This window comes from Aquarana catesbeiana, linkage group LG11 (assembly GCF_042186555.1).
Source record: "Aquarana catesbeiana isolate 2022-GZ linkage group LG11, ASM4218655v1, whole genome shotgun sequence".
Lineage (NCBI taxonomy): Eukaryota > Metazoa > Chordata > Amphibia > Anura > Ranidae > Aquarana > Aquarana catesbeiana.
The window spans coordinates 168,055,151-168,080,721 of NC_133334.1; the positions used below are offsets into that span (position 1 = coordinate 168,055,151).

A 25,571-nucleotide genomic window follows, 5' to 3' on the forward strand; every position below is an offset into this window, starting at 1 on the left:
TTGGGTTCAAGTCTGTGCTCTGGTTGGGCCACTCAAGGACATTCACAGAGTTGTCCCGTAGCCACTCCTTTCTTACATCGGCTGTGTGCTTAGGGTCGTTGTCCTGTTGGAAGATGAACTTCTACCCCAGTCTGAGGTCCAGAGCGCTCTGGAGCAAGGATTCATCAAGGATGTCTCTGTAGATTGCTGCATTTCCTTACCTTGATCCACATAAGTCCCCCAGTTGCTGCCGCTGAACATCCTCCCCACAGCATGGTGCTGCCACCACCATGCTTCACTGCAGGGATGGTATTGGCTAGGTGGTGGGCGGTACTTGGTTTCCTCCAGACTTGACGCTTGCCACTCAGACCAAAGAGTTCAATATTTCTTAGTTGTGGGACCTTATATAGACCAGTGTAAGCCTTTCCAAATCATATTCAATCAACTGAAATTAGCAAAGGTGGACTCCAAGTTGTAGAAACATCTTAAGGACAATCAGTGGAAACAGGATGCACCTAAGCTCAATTTTGACTGTCATGGCAAAGGCTGTGAATACTCATGTATGTGATTTTTTTAGTTTATATTCTACATTTTAGTCGCCTAATATCTACTAGGTTTATTTAAATTGTAATGTATTATAGTGATACCAAATTTTTTTTTTTTTTTTTTAAAACAAACACGTAATACCTACCTGCGCCGCACGTGCCCGCTGTATTACATGAAGTGCTGTAGCAGTATGGCGATTTGCCCCATAGAGCCACCCTGCCGCAGTATAACTGCGGTGGCTGGTTGGCAAGTGGTTAAGATAAAAAGACAGACCTTCTGCCTAACGACAACCTATAAACGGCAGACGGAAAATAGCGCCAATTGAGGTCAACATAACCGTACGTCAGCTTGCATCGGCAGCTCAATGCATGTACACCCTCAGACTGCAATGCCAGCCTGCCCCATTGTCTAATAACTGCACCTGTAAAAAGAATAAAGTGTGCAACCAGGCCGTCACCTGTCCCAGTGTCACTGCCATACACCATGCCCAAACTGCGTAGAGAATTCTTTACTGTAAGAGCGGTAAGGATGTGAAATTCAGTTAGGGGTGCACCGAATGGAAATTTTGGTGCCAAAACCGAAAATGAAGGATGCACTAGGCCGAAAATAAAAACAATTTTTAAAAAAATATTTATATTTTTATATACCATTGTATTTATTATATTCGACTTTTTAATTAATACCAATTTAAAATTGATATGAATTTATTGTTGGCCATTATTGGCACCTTTGGTGCAAGAAAAGCTCAAGAAAATTCAGACCCCACTCTCTAAACATCTGATACAGGAGATGGTCAGAGACAGTAGACATGCTACAGGAGACGGTCAGAGACTGCAGACATGATACAAGAGATAAATGCAGCCTGCCAGTGCCAGTCATATGCAGCCTGCCTGTGTCTGGATGCAGCCTCACCCGTTCCCGGATCAGAGCGTCGATCTCCGTGTATCCCGGAGCTGTGAATTGAATTGCCCGGGCTGCAGTAACAATGTCCCACCTCCTGTGATCACATCACGCTGATTCAACATCCCGCCCTTGGATCAGTGTGTCGTCTGTCACAGGAGGTGGGACATTCTTACTGCAGCCCGTGCAATTCAGCTCCATGACACACGGAGATTGCCGCTCTGTGGGAGGGAGGAGAGGAGGAGATAGGAAGATGCCCCCGCAATGGGCGGCATCGGGGGCAGGGGAGCACCCAGGCCCCACCCCATTTTCGGCTCTATTATCGGCAATGTGCCGAAAACACAATTTTCGGCAGTTAATTTTCGGGCGCCGAAATTTCAGTGCATCCCTAGTTTACCGACATAAAAACACACACACACACACACACACACACACGGACTTGTAGCTTTTTTCAACCTCTCCAACTATGTGACTAGCGCCCCAACCACTGCCTCGCTGCCATGTCAGTGTCCCGATCGCAGCCATACCAGTACCAGAGTCCCCAGTTGTTTCAACCCTCAGGAAATTAGATGCGTAACTTATGCCCCTAGAACACCTTCACCGCTTCCTGTCCAGTGATGTAGCGGTAGCAGCATTTCAGAAGTCGGTTAAAGTACTTAGATTACTTTTACAGGCAGCAGAAGAATCCTCCTGCCTCCTCCTTAACTGGCTCTCCCGAGCGATTGGAGAGATCGGTAAGGAAATGACCAGTAGCATCTAGCTTCGGGCACAGTGAGAAGAATTGATGTTCCTCCCACTGTGTGATGTCAGAAACTCAAAGCGACAAGGATTTAATCACTTCCGCTTTTAGTTCTTTGTTTACCTGGCCATTACTGGCCTGGGAATAGGCCGATCAGACTAATCTGTGCCTGATCAGCTTTATTGGAGGCCAGCAGAGAGGCCTGGGGTCTAATAGACCACAAATCTTTCCATAAAGAGGACTTGTCATGGCCCATGCCATCACACAAAACAAAAAAAAACAAAAAATAAACACTAGACAGTGTAAAAATGTTTAAGTAAAATGAAAAAAAATAAATAAATAAATAAAAACACAAATTTTAAGTACCCCCATCTGCCCGTGCACAAATGTGAACGCATGCGCCAGTCCCACAGGTATATGTAAATGGCGATTACGAACGTTGGCGTGAGAGCAATAATTCTATCTCCAGACCTCCTTGTGTAAGCCTAAACTAAACCTGTAAAGGCTTTTCTAGTGTCGCTTATGGAGATTGTTTTTTTTTTGTTTTTTTTTTGGTACTGTGTAGTTTGGTACCATTCCACGGGCAGACAATTTTAAAGCATAACATGCTGGTATCCACTTACTCCGTGAAACCATCTTTTATATGTCACCAAAAATTGGGTATTATATTGTGTATTTGTGCAATAAAGTTATCCGCTTGCCAACCAGCACACGACGATATACATCGGCACAATGGGACGGCTCCGCGAATGGGCGTACTTGTACGTCCCTTTTAAAAACACACTGAGAGGACACATTTAACCCCTTCCTTGCCAGTGACATTTACAGCACTGATCGCTGCATAAATGTCACTGGTCCCAAAATAGTGTCAAAAGATTCCGATCTGCCAGCAGCAATGTCGCAGTCATGAAAAAAAAAAAAAAATAGCAGATCGCCGCAATTACTAAGAAAAAAATGCCATAAATCTATCCCCTATTTTGTAGATGCCATAACTTTTGCGCAAACCAATTGATACACGCTTATTTTTTACCAAAAATATGTAGAATACATATCTGCCTAGACACTGGAAGAAATTAATTTTATTATATATTTTTTGCGGATATTATAGCAAAAAATATTGATTTTTTTTCAAAATTGTCGCTCTATTTATGGAAAAAAAAGGACGTCAATATTGTTTGGGTGCAACGTCGCACGACCGCGAAATTGTCAGGTAAAGCGATGCAGTGCAGTATTGCAAAAAAGGCTGTGAAAAAGTTTGAAACATGTGGTATCCCCTTTCACGGAAGGAGTAGCAGACTGTGTCCTGGGGTGCAATTCTAAGTATGCCCATGCTATGTGTGATAAATTAAAATTGACAACTATGTGTAAGAAAAATGTGGAAAGAAAAAATAAAAACAAAGTCTTCAAAAAAGACTCCCCAAGCCTCTTAAAAATATCTTGGGGTACTCTCCAAAATGGGGATTATTTTTGGGTGTCTCTTCAGTCCTGGTGATCCAGGGCCTCCAAAAATGCATAATTTACACCCCTAAAAAGCCTAAAAGTGCTCCTTGGATTTTGGACCCTTCCATGCATCTAGGTGGTGAAAGGTCACACATGTGGTATCCCCATATAGGAGGCATAGCAGAATGTGTTTTGGGGTGCATTTTCAAGTATGCCTTTCTTTGGGTGAGAAAGTGCTTAATAAAAATTCAACTTTGTGAAAAAGAATTTAATGTCTTAACTTTCCAAAAAATTACAACTTCAAAAAACTCACCATGCCTCGTACTAAATACCTTGGACTGTCTACTTTCCAAAAAGGGGTCATTTGGGGGGTATTTGTACTGTCCTGCCATTTTAGGGTCCCAAGAAATCAGTACATCAGGACAGATCAATTTTTCAAATATACACTATTATCAAAAGCAATAGGACCCCTGCCTTTACATGCACATGAACTTTAATGGCATCCCAGTCTTAGTCCACAAGGTATTAGAGTGTGTCTATGAGAAGGTTTAACCATGCTTCCAGAAGCGCATTTGATGTGGACTAGAAGGCCTGACTTGCAGTCCCCGCTCTAATTCATCTCAAAGGTTTTCAGGTTGAGGTTAGGACTGTGTGCAGGCCAGTTAAGTTCCTCCACCCTGAACTCACTCATCCAGTTCTTTAAGGACCTTGCTTTGTGTACTGGTCCAAATCATTTAGTGAAGAGGGGGTTATGGTGTGGGGTTGTTTTTCAGGGTTTTGGCTTGGCCGCTTAGTTCCAGTGAAGGGAATGCTTAACCACTTGCCGACCGCCGCACGACTATATACGTCGACAGAGCGGCACGGGCAGGCAAAAGGACGTGTATGTACGTCCTTCCCTGCCCGCGGGTGGGGGGTCCGATCGGACCCCCCCCCGGTGCCTGCGGCGGTCGGCAAATCTCCCCCGGCGATCGGAGGTGAGGGGGAGGCCATCCATTCGTGGCCCCCCCCTCGCGATCGCTCTCAGCCAATGGGATCATTTCCCTGCCTCTGTATTGTACACAGAGGCAGAGGAAATGATGTCATCTCTCCTCGGCTCGGTATTTTCCGTTCCGGGCCGAGGAGAGAAGACTGCAATGTAAGTGCACCAACACACTACACACAGTAGAACATGCCAGGCACACTAAACACCCCGATCCCCCCCCCCGATCGCCCCCCGATCCCCCCCCAATCACCCCCCCCCCCCGTCACAAACTGACACCAAGCAGGTTTTTTTTTTTTTTTTTTTTTCTGATTACTGTATTGGTGTCAGTTTGTGACAGTTACAGTGTCAGGGCAGTGAGTGTTAGGCCCCCTGTAGGTCTAGGGTACCCCCCTAACCCCCCCTAATAAAGTTTTAACCCCTTGATCACCCCCTGTCACCAGTGTCGCTAAGCGATCATTTTTCTGATCGCTGTATTAGTGTCGCTGGTGATGCTAGTTAGGGACGTAAATATTTAGGTTCGCCGTCAGAGTTTTATAGCGACAGGGACCCCCATATACTACCTAATAAATGTTTTAACCCCTTGATTGCCCCCTAGTTAACCCTTTCACCACTGATCACTGTATAACCGTTACGGGTGACGCTGGTTAGTTTGTTTATTTTTTATAGTGTCAGGGCACCCGCCGTTTATTACCGAATAAAGATTTAGCCCCCTGATCGCCCGGCGGTGATATGCGTCGCCCCAGGCAGCGTCAGATTAGCGCCAGTACCGCTAACACCCACGCACGCAGCATACGCCTCCCTTAGTGGTATAGTATCTGTACAGATCAATATCTGATCCGATCAGATCTATACTAGCGTCCCCAGCAGTTTAGGGTTCCCAAAAACACAGTGTTAGCGGGATCAGCCCAGATACCTGCTAGCACCTGCGTTTTGCCCCTCCGCCCAGCTCGGCCCAGCCCACCCAAGTGCAGTATCGATCGATCACTGTCACTTACAAAACACTAAACGCATAACTGCAGCGTTCGCAGAGTCAGTCCTGATCCCTGCGATCGCTAACAGTTTTTTTGGTAGCATTTTGGTGAAATGGCAAGCACCAGCCCCAGGCAGCGTCAGGTTAGTGCCAGTAGCGCTAACACCCACACACCGTACACCTCCCTTAGTGGTATAGTATCTGAACGCATCAATATCTGATCCGATCAGATCTATACTAGCGTCCCCAGCAGTTTAGGGTTCCCAAAAACGCAGTGTTAGCGGGATCAACCCAGATACCTGCTAGCAACTGCGTTTTACCCCTCCGCCCGGCCCAGCCCAGCCCACCCAAGTGCAGTATCGATCGATCACTGTCACTTACAAAACACTAAACGCATAACTGCAGCGTTCGCAGAGTCAGGCCTGATCCCTGCGATCGCTAACAGTTTTTTTTGTAGCGTTTTGGTGAACTGGCAAGCACCAGCCCCAGGCAGCGTCAGGTTAGTGCCAGTAGCGCTAACACCCACGCACGCACCGTACACCTCCCTTAGTGGTATAGTATCTGAACTGATCAATATCTGATCCGATCAGATCTATACTGGCGTCCCCAGCAGTTTAGGGTTCCCAAAAACGCAGTGTTAGCGGGATCAGCCCAGATACCTGCTAGCACCTGCGTTTTGCCCCTCCGCCCAGCCCAGCCCAGCCCACCCAAGTGCAGTATCGATCGATCACTGTCACTTATAAAACACTAAATGCATAACTGCAGCGTTCGCAGAGTCAGGCCTGATCCCTGCGATCGTTAACAGTTTTTTTGGTAGCGTTTTGGTGAACTGGCAAGCGCCAGCGGCCTAGTACACCCCGGTCGTAGTCAAACCAGCACTGCAGTAACACTTGGTGACGTGGCGAGTCCCATAAGTGCAGTTCAAGCTGGTGAGGTGGCAAGCACAAATAGTGTCCCGCTGCCACCAAGAAGACAAACACAGGCCCGTCATGCCCATAGTGCCCTTCCTGCTGCATTCGCCAATCCTAATTGGGAACCCACCACTTCTGCAGCGCCCGTACTTCCCCCATTCACATCCCCAACTAAATGCAGTCGGCTGCATGAGAGGCATTTTTATGTCCTCCCGAGTACCCCTACCCAACGAACCCCCCCAAAAAAGATGTCGTGTCTGCAGCAAGCGCGGATATAGGCGTGACACCCACTATTATTGTCCCTCCTGTCCTGACAATCCTGGTCTTTGCATTGGTGAATGTTTTGAACGCTACCATTCACTAGTTGAGTATTAGCGTAGGGTACAGCATTCCACAGACTAGGCACACTTTCACAGGGTCTCCCAAGATGCCATCGCATTTTGAGAGACCCGAACCTGGAACCGGTTACAGTTATAAAAGTTACAGTTACAAAAAAAGTGTAAAAAAAAAAAAAAAAAAAAAAAAAAAACACAAACAAAAATATAAAATAAAAAATAATATTTGTCGTTTTATTGTTCTCTCTCTATTCTCTCTTTCTCTATTCTCTCTATTGTTCTGCTCTTTTTTACTGTATTCTATTCTGCAATGTTTTATTGTTATTATGTTTTATCATGTTTGCTTTTCAGGTCTGCAATTTTTTATACTTTACCGTTTACTGTGCTTTATTGTTAACCATATTTTTGTCTTCAGGTACAGCATTCACGACTTTGAGTGGTTATACCAGAATGATGCCTGCAGGTTTAGGTATCATCTTGGTATCATTCTTTTCAGCCAGCGGTCGGCTTTCATGTAGAAGCAATCCTAGCGGCTAATTAGCCTCTAGACTGCTTTTACAAGCAGTGGGAGAGAATGCCCCCCCCCCCCCCCACCGTCTTCCGTGTTTTTCTCTGGCTCTCCTGTCTCAACAGGGAACCTGAGAATGCAGCCGGTGATTCAGCCAGCTGACCATAGAGCTGATCAGAGACCAGAGTGGCTCCAAACATCTCTATGGCCTAAGAAACCGGAAGCTACGAGCATTTTATGACTTAGATTTCGCCAGATGTAAATAGCGCCATTGGGAAATTGGGAAAGCATTTTATCATACCTATCTTGGTGTGGTCAGATGCTTTGAGGGCAGAGGAGAAATCTAGGGTCTAATAGACCCCAATTTTTTCAAAAAAGAGTACCTGTCACTACCTATTGCTATCATAGGGGATATTTACATTCCCTGAGATAACAATAAAAATGATTAAAAAAAAAAAAAAAATGAAAGGAACAGTTTTAAAATAAGATAAAAAAGCAAAAAAATAATAAAGAAAAAAAAAAAAAAAAAAAAAAGCACCCCTGTCCCCCCTGCTCTCGCGCTAAGGCGAACGCAAGCGTCGGTCTGGCGTCAAATGTAAACAGCAATTGCACCATGCATGTGAGGTATCACCGCGACGGTCAGATCGAGGGCAGTAATTTTAGCAGTAGACCTCCTCTGTAAATCTAAAGTGGTAACCTGTAAAGGCTTTTAAAGGCTTTTAAAAATGTATTTATTTTGTTGTCACTGCACGTTTGTGCGCAATTGTAAAGCATGTCATGTTTGGTATCCATGTACTCGGCCTAAGATCATCTTTTTTATTTCATCAAACATTTGGGCAATATAGTGTGTTTTAGTGCATTAAAATGTAAAAAAGTGTGTTTTTTCCCCAAAAAATGCGTTTGAAAAATCGCTGCGCAAATACTGTGTGAAAAAAAAAAATGAAACACCCACCATTTTAATCTGTAGGGCATTTGCTTTAAAAAAATATATAATGTGTGGGGGTTCAAAGTAATTTTCTTGCAAAAAAAAATAATTTTTTCATGTAATCAAAAAGTGTCAGAAAGGGCTTTGTCTTCAAGTGGTTAGAAGAGTGGGTGATGTGTGACATAAGCTTCTAAATGTTGTGCATAAAATGACAGGACAGTTCAAACCCCCCCAAATGACCCCATTTTGGAAAGTAGACACCCCAAGCTATTTGCTGAGAGGCATGTCGAGTCCATGGAATATTTTATATTGTGACACAAGTTGCGGGAAAGAGACAAATTATTATTTTTTTTTTTTTTTTTTTGCACAAAGTTGTCACTAAATGATATATTGCTCAAACATGCCATGGGAATATGTGAAATTACACCCCAAAATACATTCTGTTGCTTCTCCTGAGTACGGGGATACCACATGTGTGAGACTTTTTGGGAGCCTAGCCACGTATGGGACCCCGAAAACCAAGCACCGCCTTCAGGCTTTCTAAGGGCGTAAATTTTTGATTTCACTCTTCACTGCCTATCACAGTCTCGGAGGCCATGGAATGCCCAGGTGGCACAAACCCCCCCCCAAATGACCCCATTTTGGAAAGTAGACACCCCAAGCTATTTGCTGAGAGGTATAGTGAGTATTTTGCAGACCTCACTTTTTGTCACAAAGTTTTGAAAATTAAAAAAAGAAAAAAAAAATTTTTTTTTTTGTCTTTCTTCATTTTCAAAAACAAATGAGAGCTGCAAAATACTCACCATGCCTCTCAGCAAATAGCTTGGGGTGTCTACTTTCCAAAATGGGGTCATTTGGGGGGGGTTTGTGCCACCTGGGCATTCCATGGCCTCCGAAACTGTGATAGGCAGTGAAGAGTGAAATCAAAAATGTACACCCTTAGAAATCCTGAAGGCGGTGATTGGTTTTCGGGGTCCCGTACGCGGCTAGGCTCCTAAAAAGTCCCACACATGTGGTATCCCCATACTCAGGAGAAGCAGCTTAATGTATTTTGGGGTGCAATTCCACATATGCCCATGGCCTGTGTGAGCAATATATCATTTAGTGACAACTTTGTGCAAAAAAAAAATAAATAAATAAATAAATTGTCACTTTCCCGCAACTTGTGTCAAAATATAAAATATTCCATGGACTCAACATGCCTCTCAGCAAATAGCTTGGGGTGTCTACTTTCCAAAATGGGGTCATTTGGGGGGGTTTGTGCCATCTGGGCATTTTATGGCCTTCAAAACTGTGATAGGTAGTGAGGAGTAAAATCAAAAATGTACGCCCTTAGAAATCCTGAAGGCAGTGATTGGTTTTCGGGGCCCCGTATGCGGCTAGGCTCCCAAAAAGTCCCACACATGTGGTATCCCCATACTCAGGAGAAGCAGCTTAATGTATTTTGGGGTGCAATTCCACATATGCCTATGGCCTGTGTGAGCAATATATCATTTAGTGACAACTTTTTGTAATTTTTTTTTTTTTTTTTTTTTCATTATTCAATCACTTGGGACAAAAAAAATGAATATTCAATGGGCTCAACATGCCTCTCAGCAATTTCCTTGGGGTGTCTACTTTCCAAAATGGGGTCATTTGTGGGGGTTTTGTACTGCTCTGTCATTTTAGCACCTCAAGAAATGACATAGGCAGTCATAAATTAAAGACTGTGTAAATTCCAGAAAATGTACCCTAGTTTGTAGGCGCTATAACTTTTGCGCAAACCAATAAATATACACTTATTGACATTTTTTTTACCAAAGACATGTGGCCAAATACATTTTGGCCTAAATGTATGACTAAAATTGAGTTTATTGGATTTTTTTTAGAACAAAAAGTAGAAAATATCATTTTTTTTCAAAATTTTCGGTCTTTTTCCGTGTATAGCGCAAAAAATAAAAACGGCAGAGGTGATCAAATACCATCAAAAGAAAGCTCTATTTGTGGGAAGAAAAGGACGCAAATTTCGTTTGGTTACAGCATTGCATGACCGCGCAATTAGCAGTTAAAGCGACGCAGTGCCAAATTGTAAAAAGTGCTCTGGTCAGGAAGGGGGTAAATCCTTCCGGGGCTGAAGTGGTTAAGGCGTCAGCATACCAAGACATTTTGGACAATTTCATGCTCCCAACTTTGTGGGAACAGTTTAGAGATGGTCCCTTCTGTTCCAACATGAAATGGTATCGGTGCATCCCTAATGGTAAGCATATTACAGTAACTTCACAAAACAATTAGTCATAGAAAAATGTAAATATATGTTGGAAGGCGCTACATTTTTTTTTTTTTTTTTTAGATCAGATGTTTCTGGACTGCTGAAACTAGGGACAAAACTACTAACTGATTAATCGTCAACTAATCGATGAAAATAGTTAACTATTTTCATAATCAATTAATCTGTCAGCCGATTAGTTGGCCTGCATACAAGATGCATTATGTGTTTACTTATCAGGAAATACAATGAAGCACACATACAGCTCAGTACACCGTCTATACAGGTCAATAACTGCCTGAGAACTTGTGAATGTGAGGTGCAATGCCTCTTGGGACACGTAGTCCTGGGCAGGTAGTGAGTGATTCTAAAGGCAGAAGGTTTTCTAACCTTGCTATAGGGGTACTACATACTATACTTTGCAGCTTGCTATTGGGGCACTCTGAAGGCAGGAGGAGCCAGAAGAGTCGGTGAAGGACCCCAGAAGAGGAGAATCAGGGCTGCTCTGTGCAAGACCATTACACAGAGCAGGTAGGTATAACATGTTTGTTAAAAAAAAAATAAAATAAAATTACTTTAAAGATCAGCATCTGAACCCAGAGAAGGTGGAGGCCGACTGGAGGTAATAGAGGGCATTACAATTACATTTAAAGTAAACTTTTACCAGTATTGTGCATTATATTTAAAATGATCACATCCATGAAAAAAAAAAACAAGTCTCAGCTTTTAGTACTACTTTAATAAAAGATTTATATCTCAATTCCACCCTTCATATAGCTTCATGTCTGACCCCCATATAGCCTACTTCTGGGTGTATTTAAATAAATATATATACAGTGGGGACAGAAAGTATTCAGACCGCCTTAAATTTTTCACTTTTTGTTATATTGCAGCCATTTGCTAAACTCATTTAAGTTCATTGTTTTTCCTCATTAATGTACACACAGCACCCCATATTGACAGAAAAACACAGAATTGTTGACATTTTTGCAGAGTTATTAAAAAAGAAAAACAGATATCACATGGTCCTAAGTATTCAGACCTTTTTCTCAGTATTTAGTAGAAGCACCCTTTTGATCTAATACAGCCATGAGTCTTTTTGGGAAAGATGCAACAAGTTTTTCACACCTGGATTTAGGGATCCTCTGCCATTCCTCCTTGTAGATCCTCTCCAGTTCTGTCAGGTTGGATGGTAAATGTTGGTGGACAGCCATTTTTAGGTCTCTCCAGAGATGTTCAATTGGGTTTAAGTCAGGGCTCTGGCTGGGCCATTCAAGAACAGTCACGGAGTTGTTGTGAAGCCACTCCTTCGTTATTTTAGCTGTGTGCTTAGGGTCATTGTCTTGTTGGAAGGTAAACCTTTGGCCCAGTCTGAGGTCCTGAGCACTCTGGAGAAGGTTATAGTCTGGGAAGTCCCTGTACTTGGCCGCATTCATCTTTCCCTCGATTGCAACCAGTCATCCTGTCCCTGCAGCTGAAAAACACCCCCACAGCATGATGCTGCCACCACCATGCTTCACTGTTGGGACTGCTTTGGACAGGCGATGAGCAGTGCCTGGTTTTCTCTACACATACCGCTTAGAATTAAGGCCAAAAAGTTCTATCTTGGTCTCATCAGACCAGAGAATCTTATTTCTCACCATCTTGGAGTCCTTCAGGTGTTTTTTTAGCAAACTCCATGCGGGCTTTCATGTGTCTTGCACTGAGGAGAGGCTTCCATTGGGCCACTCTGCCATAAAGCCCCGACTGGTGGAGGGCTGCAGTGATGGTTGACTTTCTACAACTTTCTCCCATCTCCCGACTGCATCTCTGGAGCTCAGCCACAGTGATCTTTGGGTTCTTCTTTACCTCTCTCACCAAGGATCTTCTCCCCCGATCGCTCAGTTTGGCCGGACGGCCAGCTCAAGGAAGGGTTCTGGTCATCCCAAACGTCTTCCATTTAAGGATTATGGAGGCCACTGTGCTCTTAGGAACCTTAAGTGCAGCAGAAATTTTTTGTAACCTTGGCCAGATCTGTGCCTTGCCACAATTCTGTCTCTGAGCTCTTCAGGCAGTTCCTTTGACCTCATGATTCTCATTTGCTCTGACATGCACTGTGAGCTGTCAGGTCTTATATAGACAGGTGTGTGGCTTTCCTAATCAAGTCCAATCAGTATAATCAAACACAGCTGGACTCAAATGAAAGTGTAGAACCATCTTAAGGATGATCAGAAGAAATGGACAGCACCTGAGAAATATATGAGTGTCAATTTAAGGGGGTCTGAAAACTTTCGTGTGTGTGTGAGATATAGATATAGATATTTTTATTTTTTTTTCTATTAAAAGATAAGATCTATTACTATCACATTTTCACAGTATAAATGAACCCCTTATAATAGTGATTATCTGCTCTTTTTGTACTATAAAAAAAATTTTTTTTTTTTTTAACCCCATGACGACAGGCGATACAAAAAAAAAAAAAAAAAGCATGCTGCTACTAAGCGTCTTAGGCCTGGTTCACACCCATGCGTTTTTTGGTGCTTTATGCAGAAATGCACTACAGTTCATTTAACACGGTTTTATTATGGGACACGTTCACAGCTATGTTTTTTTCAGTCACTGCATATTTGGAAAGGGTCAAGGACTTTATTCAATGCAAAAACGGTGCTTTTTTTGCTTGTTTGGTTCAATAGAATTCAACGGAGAAGCTGCAGAAAAAAAGTGTTTTTGTAGCAAATTGCCTTTTTTAATCTGCCCAACAAATTGGCCAAAATAAAGCATAAGAAATGCAAAAAGCAAAATCGCAGCAAAAGCGCGTGTGCAAAAATGCAACAAACACTGTAGAAACGGATCAAAAGCAAACTGCATAGGTGTGAGCCTTACACTGGCCATACACATCGATTTTCGGACAAGATTATTAGCACAAAAAATCATTGTATATTCGCTGAATAAAAGAATGTCATTTGAAAATTTCACTTGCTTTTACCATTAAGTTTTAAAATGAATTTAATTACTAAACAAAACCCACATACACTGTCCGAAAATTCCTTTGACCAAGAAGTTTTCTAATCCGCTCCTTCGAATTTTCCTGCCACAGTGGTTGAAAACGAACGTTGATTTGACCCCGCTAACGATTAGAAAAACGAATGTTCTAAAATGACTTTTTTTGAAGGAAGAAAATTGTTTTTGTATGGCCAGCATACAACATATTACAGTTCTGTCTGAAAATTGGCAAAACAGTCTTTAATTTTTTTTTCTTTAAATAAAAAATTTGATCTGAGTCTGATGATAATGTATCAGATTCAACCCCTAATAGTATATACAATATATCTCTTCTGTCTGTTATTCTCAGAGTGGATTAGAGATTTTTCTCCCTAACCATATAGCTGGTTATTTAAATTTACCACTGCATATAGATATTGAATATTAACCCTTTCATGACTAAGCCTATTTTTGAAATTTGGTGTTTACAAGTTAAAATCCGTATTTTTTGCTAGAAAATGACTTAGAACCCCCAAACATTATATATATTTTTTAGCAGAGAATCTAGAGAATAAAATGGCGATTGTTGCAATATTTTTTATCACACGGTATTTGTGCAGCGGTGTTTTAAACGCAAATTTTTGGAAAAGTGACACTTTCATGAATTTTAAAAAATCCAAACAGTAAAGTTACCCCAATTTTTTTGTATAATGTGAAAGATGATGTTACGCCGAGTAAATAGATACCAAACATGTCACCCTTTATAATTGCACGCACTCGTGGAATGGCGACGAACTACGGTACCTTTGAATTTCCATAGGCGACGATTTAAAAATTTTTTACGGTTACCAGGTTTGAGCTACAGAGGAGGTCTAGGGCTAGAATTATTGCTCTCGCTCTGACGATCGCGGCGATACCTCACATGTGTGGTTTGAACACCGTTTACATATGCGGGCGCGACCTCCGTATGCGTTTTCTTCGCTGCGCGAGCTCGCGGGGACAGGGGCACTTTAAACATTTTTTTTTTTTTATTTAATTTATTTTGTACTTTATAAATTGTGTTTAAAATTTTTTTTTTTTACTTTTATTGCTGTCACAAGCAATGTAAACATCCCTTGTGACAGTAATATGTGGTGACAGGTACTCTTTATGGAGGGATCGGGGGTCTAAAAGACCCCCCCCATCCCTCCTTTACACTTCAAAGTATTCAGATCGACGAAAACAGCGATTCTGAATACTGTGTACTTTTTTAATTCATCGCCATTGGCAGCCGAGTAAACGGGAAGTGACGTCATGACGTCGCTTCCGCATTTACAACAAGAAGGCTGGAATGAAGCCGCTCGCAGCTTCGTTCCAGCCCGCCCCCAGCCGCCGAAGGCAGCCGAACGGACACCGGGCCTCCCGATCGCACGGGAGGCCCGGTAACAGCGGCGGGAGGCGGCGGGAGGGGGGGGATGTCCCCTCCCGCTCCTCAGGTATAACAGCCGAGCGGCTTTTAGCCGCATCGGTTGTTATACACGGGTAGCCGATCGCCCGCTGTAAACAACGGTACCGGGATGATGCCTGCAGCTGCGGGCATCATCCCGGTATAGCCCCGGAAAGCCGAGTACGCATATGTGCGTTCAGTCGGCGGGAAGGGGATAAAATGCCTTTCTTTAACCTTTACATTTTAACTAAATTATACATCACACTTTTTTTTTTTTTTTAGGTTATTATCCGATTAATCAAAACCATAATCAGCCAACGAATCGATTATCAAAGTAATCGTTAGTTGCAGCCCTAGTTGAAACCTGGTTACACTTAAGCCATTTGCATACTGATGGTGGTAGCCTGAAATGCCAGCAGAGCAAGATTACCCAGCAGGGTGTGTATAGCAGAAGAATGCATATCAGAATATTCATCTGGAAAAAAGGATTCACCCATACCACCATGCAGTGGGGTATGGCAACAGCAAAGCTTTGCTTCAGACCACCTGGTTATGGAAAGATTCAAGTCCCTAATTGGCTTGCCTGTAACCAGGACAGCAAAAGGCTAGCTCTTGCTCGGATGCTGACCTGGGTCAAGGTAGGTGTTCATAGATTAATGCTGCCCCCAGGCTGAAGACAGTAATTAATTTATGTATAGAGCAATAACATACTTCCTGGTGATTAAAAAGAACAGCCCCTTATAGTCTCTCATTTGACAGTGGACTACACGGGCGGGTAAAATGTGTTTGTGCGGGTTGTGTCTGAGAATGTTTTAAAAGACAATAGCCAGCGATGGTCTGTCTTTTGCCTGTAGCCCAGCTAGCATACAGATTTAGAAAGGAAGGACGTACAGTATTGTATCACCCCTGCTATTTTTTTTTCATATGCCCTGTATTATTCTTTTAGTGTTTTATGTTAGTATTTCTACTTTCTTTGTAAACAAACGAGACCTTTGCTTCTTTGAGCATTGTGTTTATTTCTATAGCTAACATTGTTGTTATATTAACATTATCAGAGCTTTGATAGACTAGCTAACTTTAGAAATAGACAAGATAATACATATTATCAAGCACATATTGAGTTTATACTCGAGTATAAGCCGAGTTTTTCAGCACTTTCTTTGTGCTGAAAATGTCCCCCTCGGCTTATACTCGAGTTTCACTGTCCATCTGCAGCCTCATGCGCCTGATCTACCGCCGCTTCGACATGCAGTCAGTCTAGTTGACGGCCATGCAGTGTAACAAAGCTCCGCATCGTCCTCGCCTGTGATAGGCGGGACACTGACTTACTGCTTGGAAGAACCGAATCAGTGTTCTGCCATGGACAAGGAAGAGGCGGGGCTTTGTTACACTGGCCGCCGACTAGACTGACTGCATGTCACAGCGCTGGAGATCAAAGTACATGAGGCGGCACACAGATGGGAACAGTGAGGAGGCACACAGATGGGCACAGTGAGGAGGGCACAGTGAGGCATGCAGATGGGCACGGTGAGGCGGGCACAGTGAGGCATGCAGATGGACATTGTTGACCCTCTTTTCCACTTAAAGTATCTGCTGTATTTCTCACCCTAGGCTTATACTCAAGTCAATATGTTTTCCCAGTTGTTTGTGGTAAAATTAGGTGCTCGGCATGTACTCGAGTATATATGTATAATTTAAATAGGGGAAATCCAAAATCACCCCATATTGATTTCATTTGGCACAGAAAAATGTAAATATACAAGTAAGCCCAAGTATTTACATGGTACAGAAAGAATACAAAGAAAAAGAAAATACAAAAAGCTACAAAACATACGTTTTACTGAATTTCTTTACAGGCAAGGAATAAAGTACAAGAACCCATGATTTGGATATATAACACCTCTTACTCAACTGGCTACTAATACTAAAAACAGCATAGCATTTGGTAGACCCAGAGAGTATCTCTTTAACAGCTAATTGGACAGTGCCTTGTAAGGGTGCTCTGCATTCCGAATAAAAATCAGGTTTACAATATAAAAAAAAAAAAAAAAAAACAACACGTTAGAAAGTGCTGGGGAAAAAGGGGGGGGGGGGACTTTGTGATAACCACAAAAATGTTAAAATGCATGTATTAATAGAATAAAATACATACAGAAAGGTAAGTATACACAAATAAGGTACAATAGTCAACCCAGCATATCCAACACTGATAGAAAATAATTACACTTACACAATCACAATAATACAAACATCTCACATTATGCTGGAGGTCCACAAGGAGGACAGGGATGCCATGCACCGAAGACCGTGGGTCCCAAACACAAGAGATATATACAGATCAACCTGAATAGCTTGATATATGCCTAGCAGAAAAAAATAATGAATTACTTAAGAAAAAAAATGAATAATAAAAAGATATAAGTTCACGTGTATCCATGAACAGGCCAAATGGGTCAGTACCTGGAAATTTCTGATATAGCTGGGTCACTTATAGACACAACTCAAACCTCAAATGGGAGGCCTAACCCTCTGTATCAGCAGTGGGACAAGTCTGTGGTGACCCCCAGAGATCGACAAAGGAGGGCCCTGAGCAAATCAGGGGTAGTTTACAAAAACTGACTATATAAAAAGAGCAAGGAGGAAAATAAGTGTTTAAAACCACTTACCAACTGCCTAACTGTAAATGTAAGTCATTACCTTGATGTTAAATACCGGGATTAGAGCAGCAGCTAGCTGCCCTAACCCTGGTATCTTTATAGTTAGCAGCCAGGCTTTCAGATAAAAGTGGTCGCAGGGACAGATTCGCTGTGGGATCACTTTTATAGACAGCGGTAGAGGTGCCCCCCCCCCCCCCCCCCCCCCTCTTCCCAGTATCTGCCAGGTTTACTGGAGTCGTCAGTAAACCCAGAGGCTATCGGGTCTGATTAGTGGCTGGGCAGGAAGTCAAGTGAGGGCAAGATGGCTTTCACTTGTCTCTATGTCCTTGGAGGACTGGAGCGACATCTGATATTACTTCCGCCTCTCTGGCTTAATGGTATGGTTTTTTTTTCCTTCTTAAAGTCAATATTTTTTTGCTTTTAAAAGGTCAATGAGATATCTGGGGTCTTTTTGACCCCAGATCTCTCAATAAAGAGGCCCCCCATTTTGAGGTATACGTTGTGTCTAATATCCATCTACAGAAAAAGTTTTCAGGTACTGACCCATTTGGCCTGTTCATGGATATAGAAAAAAAAAAAAAAAAAAAAAAAAAATTATATATATATATATATATATATATATATATATATATATATATATATATATATATATATATATATATATATATATATATATATATATATATATATATATATATATATATATATATATATATATATATATATATATATATATTTTCATTACCTTTTTCTGCTAGGCATATATCAATCTGTATGGTCTCCGATGCATGGCATTCCTGTGCTCGACTGCCAGCATAAGGTGAGATGTTTGCATTATCGTGATCATGTAAGTGTCATTTTTTTCTATCAGTGTTGGATACGCTGCATTGACTATTGTACCTTATTTGTGTATACTTACCTTTGCATGTATTCTAGAGACTTTCCTGATACGCTAACTACCACTCCCCAAAGAGGACTTAATTAGCCAAAAAACGCCCGGCTCTGGATTTATGAAATCAGAATCACCACATGTCTCATGGTTTATTACAATTTACTGTTTAACCACTTCAATACAGGGCACTTTCACCCCCTTCCTGCCCAGTCCGATTTTCAGCTTTCAGCGCTGTCACATTTTGAATGACAATTGTGCGGTTAATGCAACAACGTACCCAAACAAAATTTTCATTTTCCCACAAATAGCACTTTCTTTTGGTGGTATTTGATCACCACTGGGGTTTTAGTTTTTATGCAAAAAATAAAAAAAAAAGCCTGAAAATTAAAAAATGTCCTTTGTTACAAAACTTTGTAAATAAGTACGTTTTCCCCTTTACTGGTGGGCACTGATGTGACACTTATATGCAGCACCGATTGGCCATCCTAATGGGCACTGATTAGCATCCCTGGTGAGCTCACCTGGTGTTCTCCAGTGGGCATCCTCGATAGGTCTGCACAGATAATCAATGCGCTGATTATCAGCGCAGACCCCCCATGTAGGGAGAGCAGCCGATCAGCTCTCCTCTACTTGTGTCTGTCAGTGCAAGTTGAGGAAAAGCCGATAACTTTTCCTGTTTATACTGTGATCAGCTGTGGACACAGCTGATCACACGGTAAAGAGCCTACATCAGAGGCTCTTTACCGCAATCAAAGATACAATGTGTCAGATTGACACCACTAATCGCCGCACTGCGCACTAGAGGCTTATTCTGCTGGACATCATATGACGTCCAGTCAGGATAATATAATACAACCACTTTCTGGCCATCATTTTGCTATATGGCAGGTGGGAAGTGGTATTTTTGTGGCACCACTATGTTTTTTGAAACTCCCCCAGATTGTTTGTCATGGGATTATTTTAATGGTTTTTCAATAAAAACTTGATTTTATTGATACATGTATTGAACATTTTTTGCAGGTATCCAAGTCCCTCCCTTAGCACAACTTGAATCTGGGACTAATACCAAAGTGCCGTTAAGGTACATCTACTTAATTGATGTATTAACAAGATACAATTCAAAGAATGACAATTTTTTCATTGTATATAACCAATTTGTACTGTATATACTCTTGTTTCAATGCAACTGTTAAAAATAGGGGGGGGAAAGGTCAGGGTGCAAAAGGTTCAAAGATACTCACATATATAGATTTTAATTGTGTCCTATCACTGTCAAACAGGCGGTAATAATGTTGAACAAAGCTGCACCCAATGTGTTCCCAAAGTCGCTTGTCATCCATTGTAAATGCTTACAGATCTGCAAAGAGAATAGAAGGGCAAGCCAACAGTTAAAGCAGGTATAAATGCTTTATTATTTATCTTAAAATAACACACGTTATACTTACCTGCTGTGTGCAATGAATTGCACAGAATGGTCCAAACCTGCTATTCTGTCCACAGCTGGCGCTCTTAGCAGCTGCTTCAGTATCTGCCACCATAGCAAGCAGCTTTATATGGGGGCAGATGTGCAGGCTGTGTGCATCCATAGATACACGCACAGCATGGCTTGGTCCCACCCCCCACTTACAGGATTTGATTGACAGCAGCAGAAGTTAATGGATCCCGCTGCTGCCTCTCTGTTCTGTAAAATACGGGGAGAGGAGAGAGCCGCTACAGACAGGCAAAGCATTGGATCGAGTGAGGCATATTTTTAGGGGGCATTAGTGCTGCTGGGAAATGTCTTGAAAAAAAAAAAAAAAAAAAAAAAAAAAAGTCTTGGCTTTAGAACCACTTTAACCACTTCCCACCCAAGGTATGTCCAGGGATGCCCTTGACTTTGAGCGGGTATATCTGAATGATGCCTGCAGCTACAGACATCATGCAGATATCTTCTTTCAGTGCTGGCGATTCCCTACACCATAAGAATGATCATAGCGGCTGTTCTGCCTCTTGATCGTTCTTACGGGCGGCGGGAGGGGAAGCCCCCCCACCCCCACCACCCTCTGGTGCTTCTACCAACTCAACGCTTCCATCGGTGAGTCGGAGACAGGATCCGCTGGCCCCCGGATAGTGGTAATAGAGATTTCCGGCAGACCAGATGGTTGCCAGAGACTCTATGATCGTTCGGAGGCCGGGCGCGATGTGATTTCTTTTCGATTTCAGGCTTCCTAGCCTATTCCCAGTCTTATTGACCCCATATCTCACTGTAAAGAGGACAGATCATGCCATATTCCTATTACAGGGGATGTTTACATTCCTTGTAATAGAAATAAAAGTGATAAAAATATATATATATATATATATATATATATATATATATATATATATATATATATATTTTTTTTTTTTTTTTTTTTGAAGTGTGCAAGGAAAAAAAAAATGTAAAAGAAAAATTAGACCTAGACCTCCTCTAACTCAAAACATGTAACCAGTAAAAAAATTTAAAGCATCGCCTATGGGGATTTTTACGTACTGAAGGTTAGCGCCATTCCACGAGCGTGTGCAGTTTTGAAGCATGACACGTTAGGTATCTATTTACTCGGCGTAACTTCATCTTTCACATTATGCAAAAAAATTAGGCTAACTTTAAAGTTGTTATTTTTTGAAGCATGACATTTTTTTCCAAAAAAAAAAAAAAAAAAAAGTCTTTGAAAATAGCTGCGCAAATACCGTGCGAGATAAAAAGTTGCAACGACCACCATTGTATTCTTTAGGGTCTTTGCTAAAAAACATATATGATGTTTGGGGGTTCTATGTAATTTTCTAGCAAAAAAAAAAAAAAAATAATGAATTTTACATGTAGGAGAGAAATGTCAGAATTGGCCTGGATGCGAAGTGGTTAAGCAAAGTAACTTGCATTATCAGCAAATTAGCACCTTCTGCAAGTCTACAGAAAAATAAAGTGTCAAAGTTCAACAGCTCAGTAGTTTTTCTGAAAAATAAATTGTGATCAATCTGCGCAAACAACCCAACCTAAAAAGCTGCTATAACACTAAAAAGGTCAAAATACAAATCCTCAGTAAAAACTTTTTAAAACAAATAGTGCAGCGCTAATTGAAAACTAAACTTCAGAGAGAAAGTCCATGCATGTAAACAAATACACAGGGAGTAAAGCAGAGAGAGTCCTAAATTGTGAACACTTGTGCTGGTAAAAATGCTTTTCAATCTGGTGCAAATTCGTGAAGTTACCGCAACCAACAGAAACACAAGCCGCTCACCTTACACAGTACTGAGCTAGATAGATAGGTCTACAAAAGCCTTCCCCTCACAAGGGGCTTTCCAGAGATCCAGCTCATATTACATCCATTGCTTTAGATCACTCATCAGATCTCCCATTCAATGTTGTTACAGACAAACCTCAATGTACCATGTAAGATCAGAATAAGACATCCATAGTGCTCTGTGTATAAATACTCAATACATTTAAAAAAATAAAGTAAACTACAGTAGAACCTCGGATTATGAGCATAATCCGTTCCAGGAGAATACTCGTAATCCAAAAGTACTCGCATATCAAAGCGAGTCTCCACATTGAAGTCAATGGAAACTAAAATAATTTGTTCCGCATTGACTTCAATGGCATGCAATACCACATGCAGCCAGAGGTGGGGGGGCTCCAGAGAGCCTCAGAAACGCGCTGCTCGGCTCCGGCTCCCCCCTACCTCAGGCCAAAACGCGGTACTGCACACGCTTTGGCCTAAATAGTGCTCGTTTTGAGAGACAACACTGGCAAACCGAGTTACGATTTTTAAAAATTCAATGCTCATATTGCGAAACACTCGTTAACCGCGTTACTCGCAATCCGAGGTTCCACTGTACTCACAAGTGAAGCACTGCAGTCCCAGTTCCACAAATAAAAACAATCACTGCAAACTGCAAGCATGTCTCACAGAGACTTAGCGGAGGGTTGCTGCTGCTGATGTGTTCGGATCCTCCCGCACGCGTATCATCCCAGTGGGCGGGACTTCATCAGCGGTGTTCAGAGGCACGTACAACAGCTCTATTATCAGCCACCTTAATGCCGGACAAGCGCAGAAGTGATCCTAACGGTGTTAACCACTTCAGCCCGGACCATTTGGCTGGCCAAGGATCAGAGAGCTTTTTGCGATACGGCACTGCGTCTTTAACTGACAATTGCGCAGTCATGCAACGTGGTTCCCAAACAAAATTGACGTCCTTTTTTTCTCACAAATAGAGCTTTCTTTTGGTGGTATTTGATCACCTCTGCGGATTTTTTGCACTATAAACAAAAAAAAGAGCGACAATTTTGAAAAAAAAAATATTCGATTTTACTTTTTGCTTTAATAAATATCCCCAAAAAAATAAAAAAAAACTTTTTTTTCCTCAGTTTAGGCCGACACGTATTCTTCTACAGATTTTTGGTAAAAAAAAAAAAAATCACAATAGGCATCTATTGATTGGTTTGCACAAAAGTTATAGCGTCTACAAAATAGGGAATAGTTTTATGGCATTTTTATTAATAACTTTTTTTTTTACTCTGTAATGGCAGCGATCAGTGATTTTTATCGTGACTGCGACATTATGGCGGACAGATCAGACACTTGACTCTATTTTGGGACCATTCACATTTACACAGCGATCAGTGCGAATAAAAATGTATTGATTGCTTTGTAAATGTGACCGGCAGTGAAGGGGTTAACCAGGAGGGGGCGCTGCAGGGGTTGAGTCCTAGGGAGTGATTCTAACTGTAGGGGGGATGGGCTACATGTGACACGACACTGATCACGGCTCCCGATCACAGGGAGCGGCGTTCAGTGTCATTAGGCAGAACGGGGAAATGCTTGTTTACATAATTTCCCCGTTCTTCCTCTCCGTGAGACGATCACGTGTTTCCACCACGGAAATAGAGTCCACGGGACCCGCGATCACACTTGCAGAGCTCACAGAAGGGTCACGCGCTCGCGGCCACGCGGCGGCAAATTTAAAAGGGACGTACCTGTACGCCCATTAGCCTGTCCGTGGCCATTGTGCCGTCGTAAATGTTCATGAACTAACCCGATAGCAGAGCAAGCTCTGTCCCTGGCAAACACACATGAAAGGAGAAAAAAGAAAAATCTTAACGGCACAATTATGATCGAAAGTATCTTTCAATAGTGCTCAAATCATTACGAAAAATATAAAACTCACCATTTAGACAATGTATAGAAAAGTAAATTAGATCAAATATATGTACTACCGGCGCAACAAAGTTTATAAAAATAAAATTATATATATTAATGTAAAATAAATTTTAACCTAACTATAGTGAAACCTTATTTCGTTTGCTGTAGTAAAAAAAAAAAAAAAAAAAAAACGTTCCACCTTTTGGTGGAAAGAAAATAACAAAGTGTTGACTGCACTAACCCGTTTTTTATTTCTAAATACACCATTTGTTATACCACTAAGTGAATATTATCGCACAAAAGATAATTCAATATTCACTTAATGGTAAAACATAGGTGGTGCATTTAGAAATACACAACAGGGGTTAGTGCAGTCAACACTTTGGGTTTATTATATTAAAGTAAAACACATTAAAACTAAAAAACAAAAAAACGTCAGAGCAACCAACCTCCACTTTACAATACATATTTATATTTAAAATACTAAAAGATTTTTAAAACGCTTTTAACCACTTGCCGACCGCCTCACGACGATATACGTCGGCAGAATGGCACGGGCAGGCAGAATCACGTACCCGTACGTGATCTGCCTCCCGCGGGCGGGGGGTCCAAGCGGAGCCCGCCCCCCCCCCCCCCCCCGGTGCCAGAGGCAGTCGGCTTTTGTCCAGCGGCGATCGGAGGTGAGGGGGAGGCCATCCATTCATGGCCCCCCCCTCACGATCGCCACTGGCCAATGAAATCATTCCTATGCTGCTGTATGGTAAACAGCAGCAAAGGAAATTATGTCATCTCTCCTCGGCTCGGCAGTTTCCGTTGCGGCGCCGAGGAGAGAAGACTGTAATGTGAGTGAAAACACACACACACACACACACACACACACACACACACACACACAGTAGAACACAGTAGAACATGCCAGGCACACAAAACACCCCCGATCCCCTCCCCCATTACCCCTCCCCCCCCCGTCACACTGACACCAAGCAGTTTTTTTTTTTTTTTTTCCTGATTACTGCATTGGTGTCAGTTTGTGACAGCTAGTGTGTTAGGGCAGTTAGTAATAGCCCCCTTTAGGTCTAGGGTACCCCACTAACCCCCCCTAATAGAGTTTTAACCCCTTGATCACCCAGTCGCCAGTGTCACTAAGCGATCATTTTTCTGACCGCTGTATTAGTGTCGCTGGTGACGCTAGTTAGGGAGGTAAATATTTAGGTTCACCGTCAGCGTTTTATAGCATCAGAGAACACTATATACTACCAAATAAAGGTTTTAACCCCTTGATTGCCCCCTAGTTAACCCTTTCACCACTGATCAGCAGTTTAGGGTTCCCAAAAAGGCAGTGTTAGCGGGATCAGACCAGATACCTGCTAGCACCTGCGTTTTGCCCCTCCGCCCGGCCCACCCAAGTGCAGTATCGATCGATCACTGTCACTTACAAAACACTAAACGCATAACTGCAGCGTTCGCAGAGTCAGGCCTGATCCCTGCGATCGCTAACAGTTTTTTTGGTAGCGTTTTGGTGAACTGGCAAGCACCAGCGGCCTAGTACACCCCGGTCATAGTCAAACCAGCACTGCAGTAACACTTGGTGACGTGGCGAGTCCCATAAGTGCAGTTCAAGCTGGTGAGGTGGCAAGCACAAGTAGTGTCCCGCCACCAAGAATTAGACAAACACAGGCCCGTCGTGCCCATAATGCCCTTACTGCTGCATTCGCCAATCCTAATTGGGAACCCACCACTTCTGCAGCGCCCGTAATTCCCCCATTCACATCCCCAACCAAATGCAGTCGGCTGCATGAGAGGCATTTTCTATATGTCCTCCCGAGTACCCCTACCCAACCAACCCCCCCAAAAAAGATGTTGTGTCTGCAGCAAGCGCAGATATAGGCGTGACACCCGCTATTATTTTCCCTCCTGTCCTGACAATCCTGGCCTTTGCATTGGTGAATGTTTTGAACGCTACCATTCACTAGTTGAGTATTAGCGTAGGGTA

At 42.4% G+C, this 25,571-nt stretch overlaps 1 protein-coding gene across 5 annotated transcripts in view; it reads right to left on the bottom strand.

The window, feature by feature from the left end:
* Positions 1-25,571, bottom strand: part of NUTF2 (nuclear transport factor 2) — a 177,201-nt gene that overhangs the window by 77,790 nt on the left and 73,840 nt on the right. For all 5 annotated transcript variants that reach the window (XM_073605028.1, XM_073605029.1, XM_073605025.1 and 2 more), the window contains one exon: positions 19,658-19,773. In XM_073605028.1, the coding sequence (XP_073461129.1) occupies positions 19,658-19,756 (99 nt within the window). In that variant the 5' untranslated portion in view covers positions 19,757-19,773. The remainder of the gene's footprint in view (positions 1-19,657; positions 19,774-25,571) is intronic.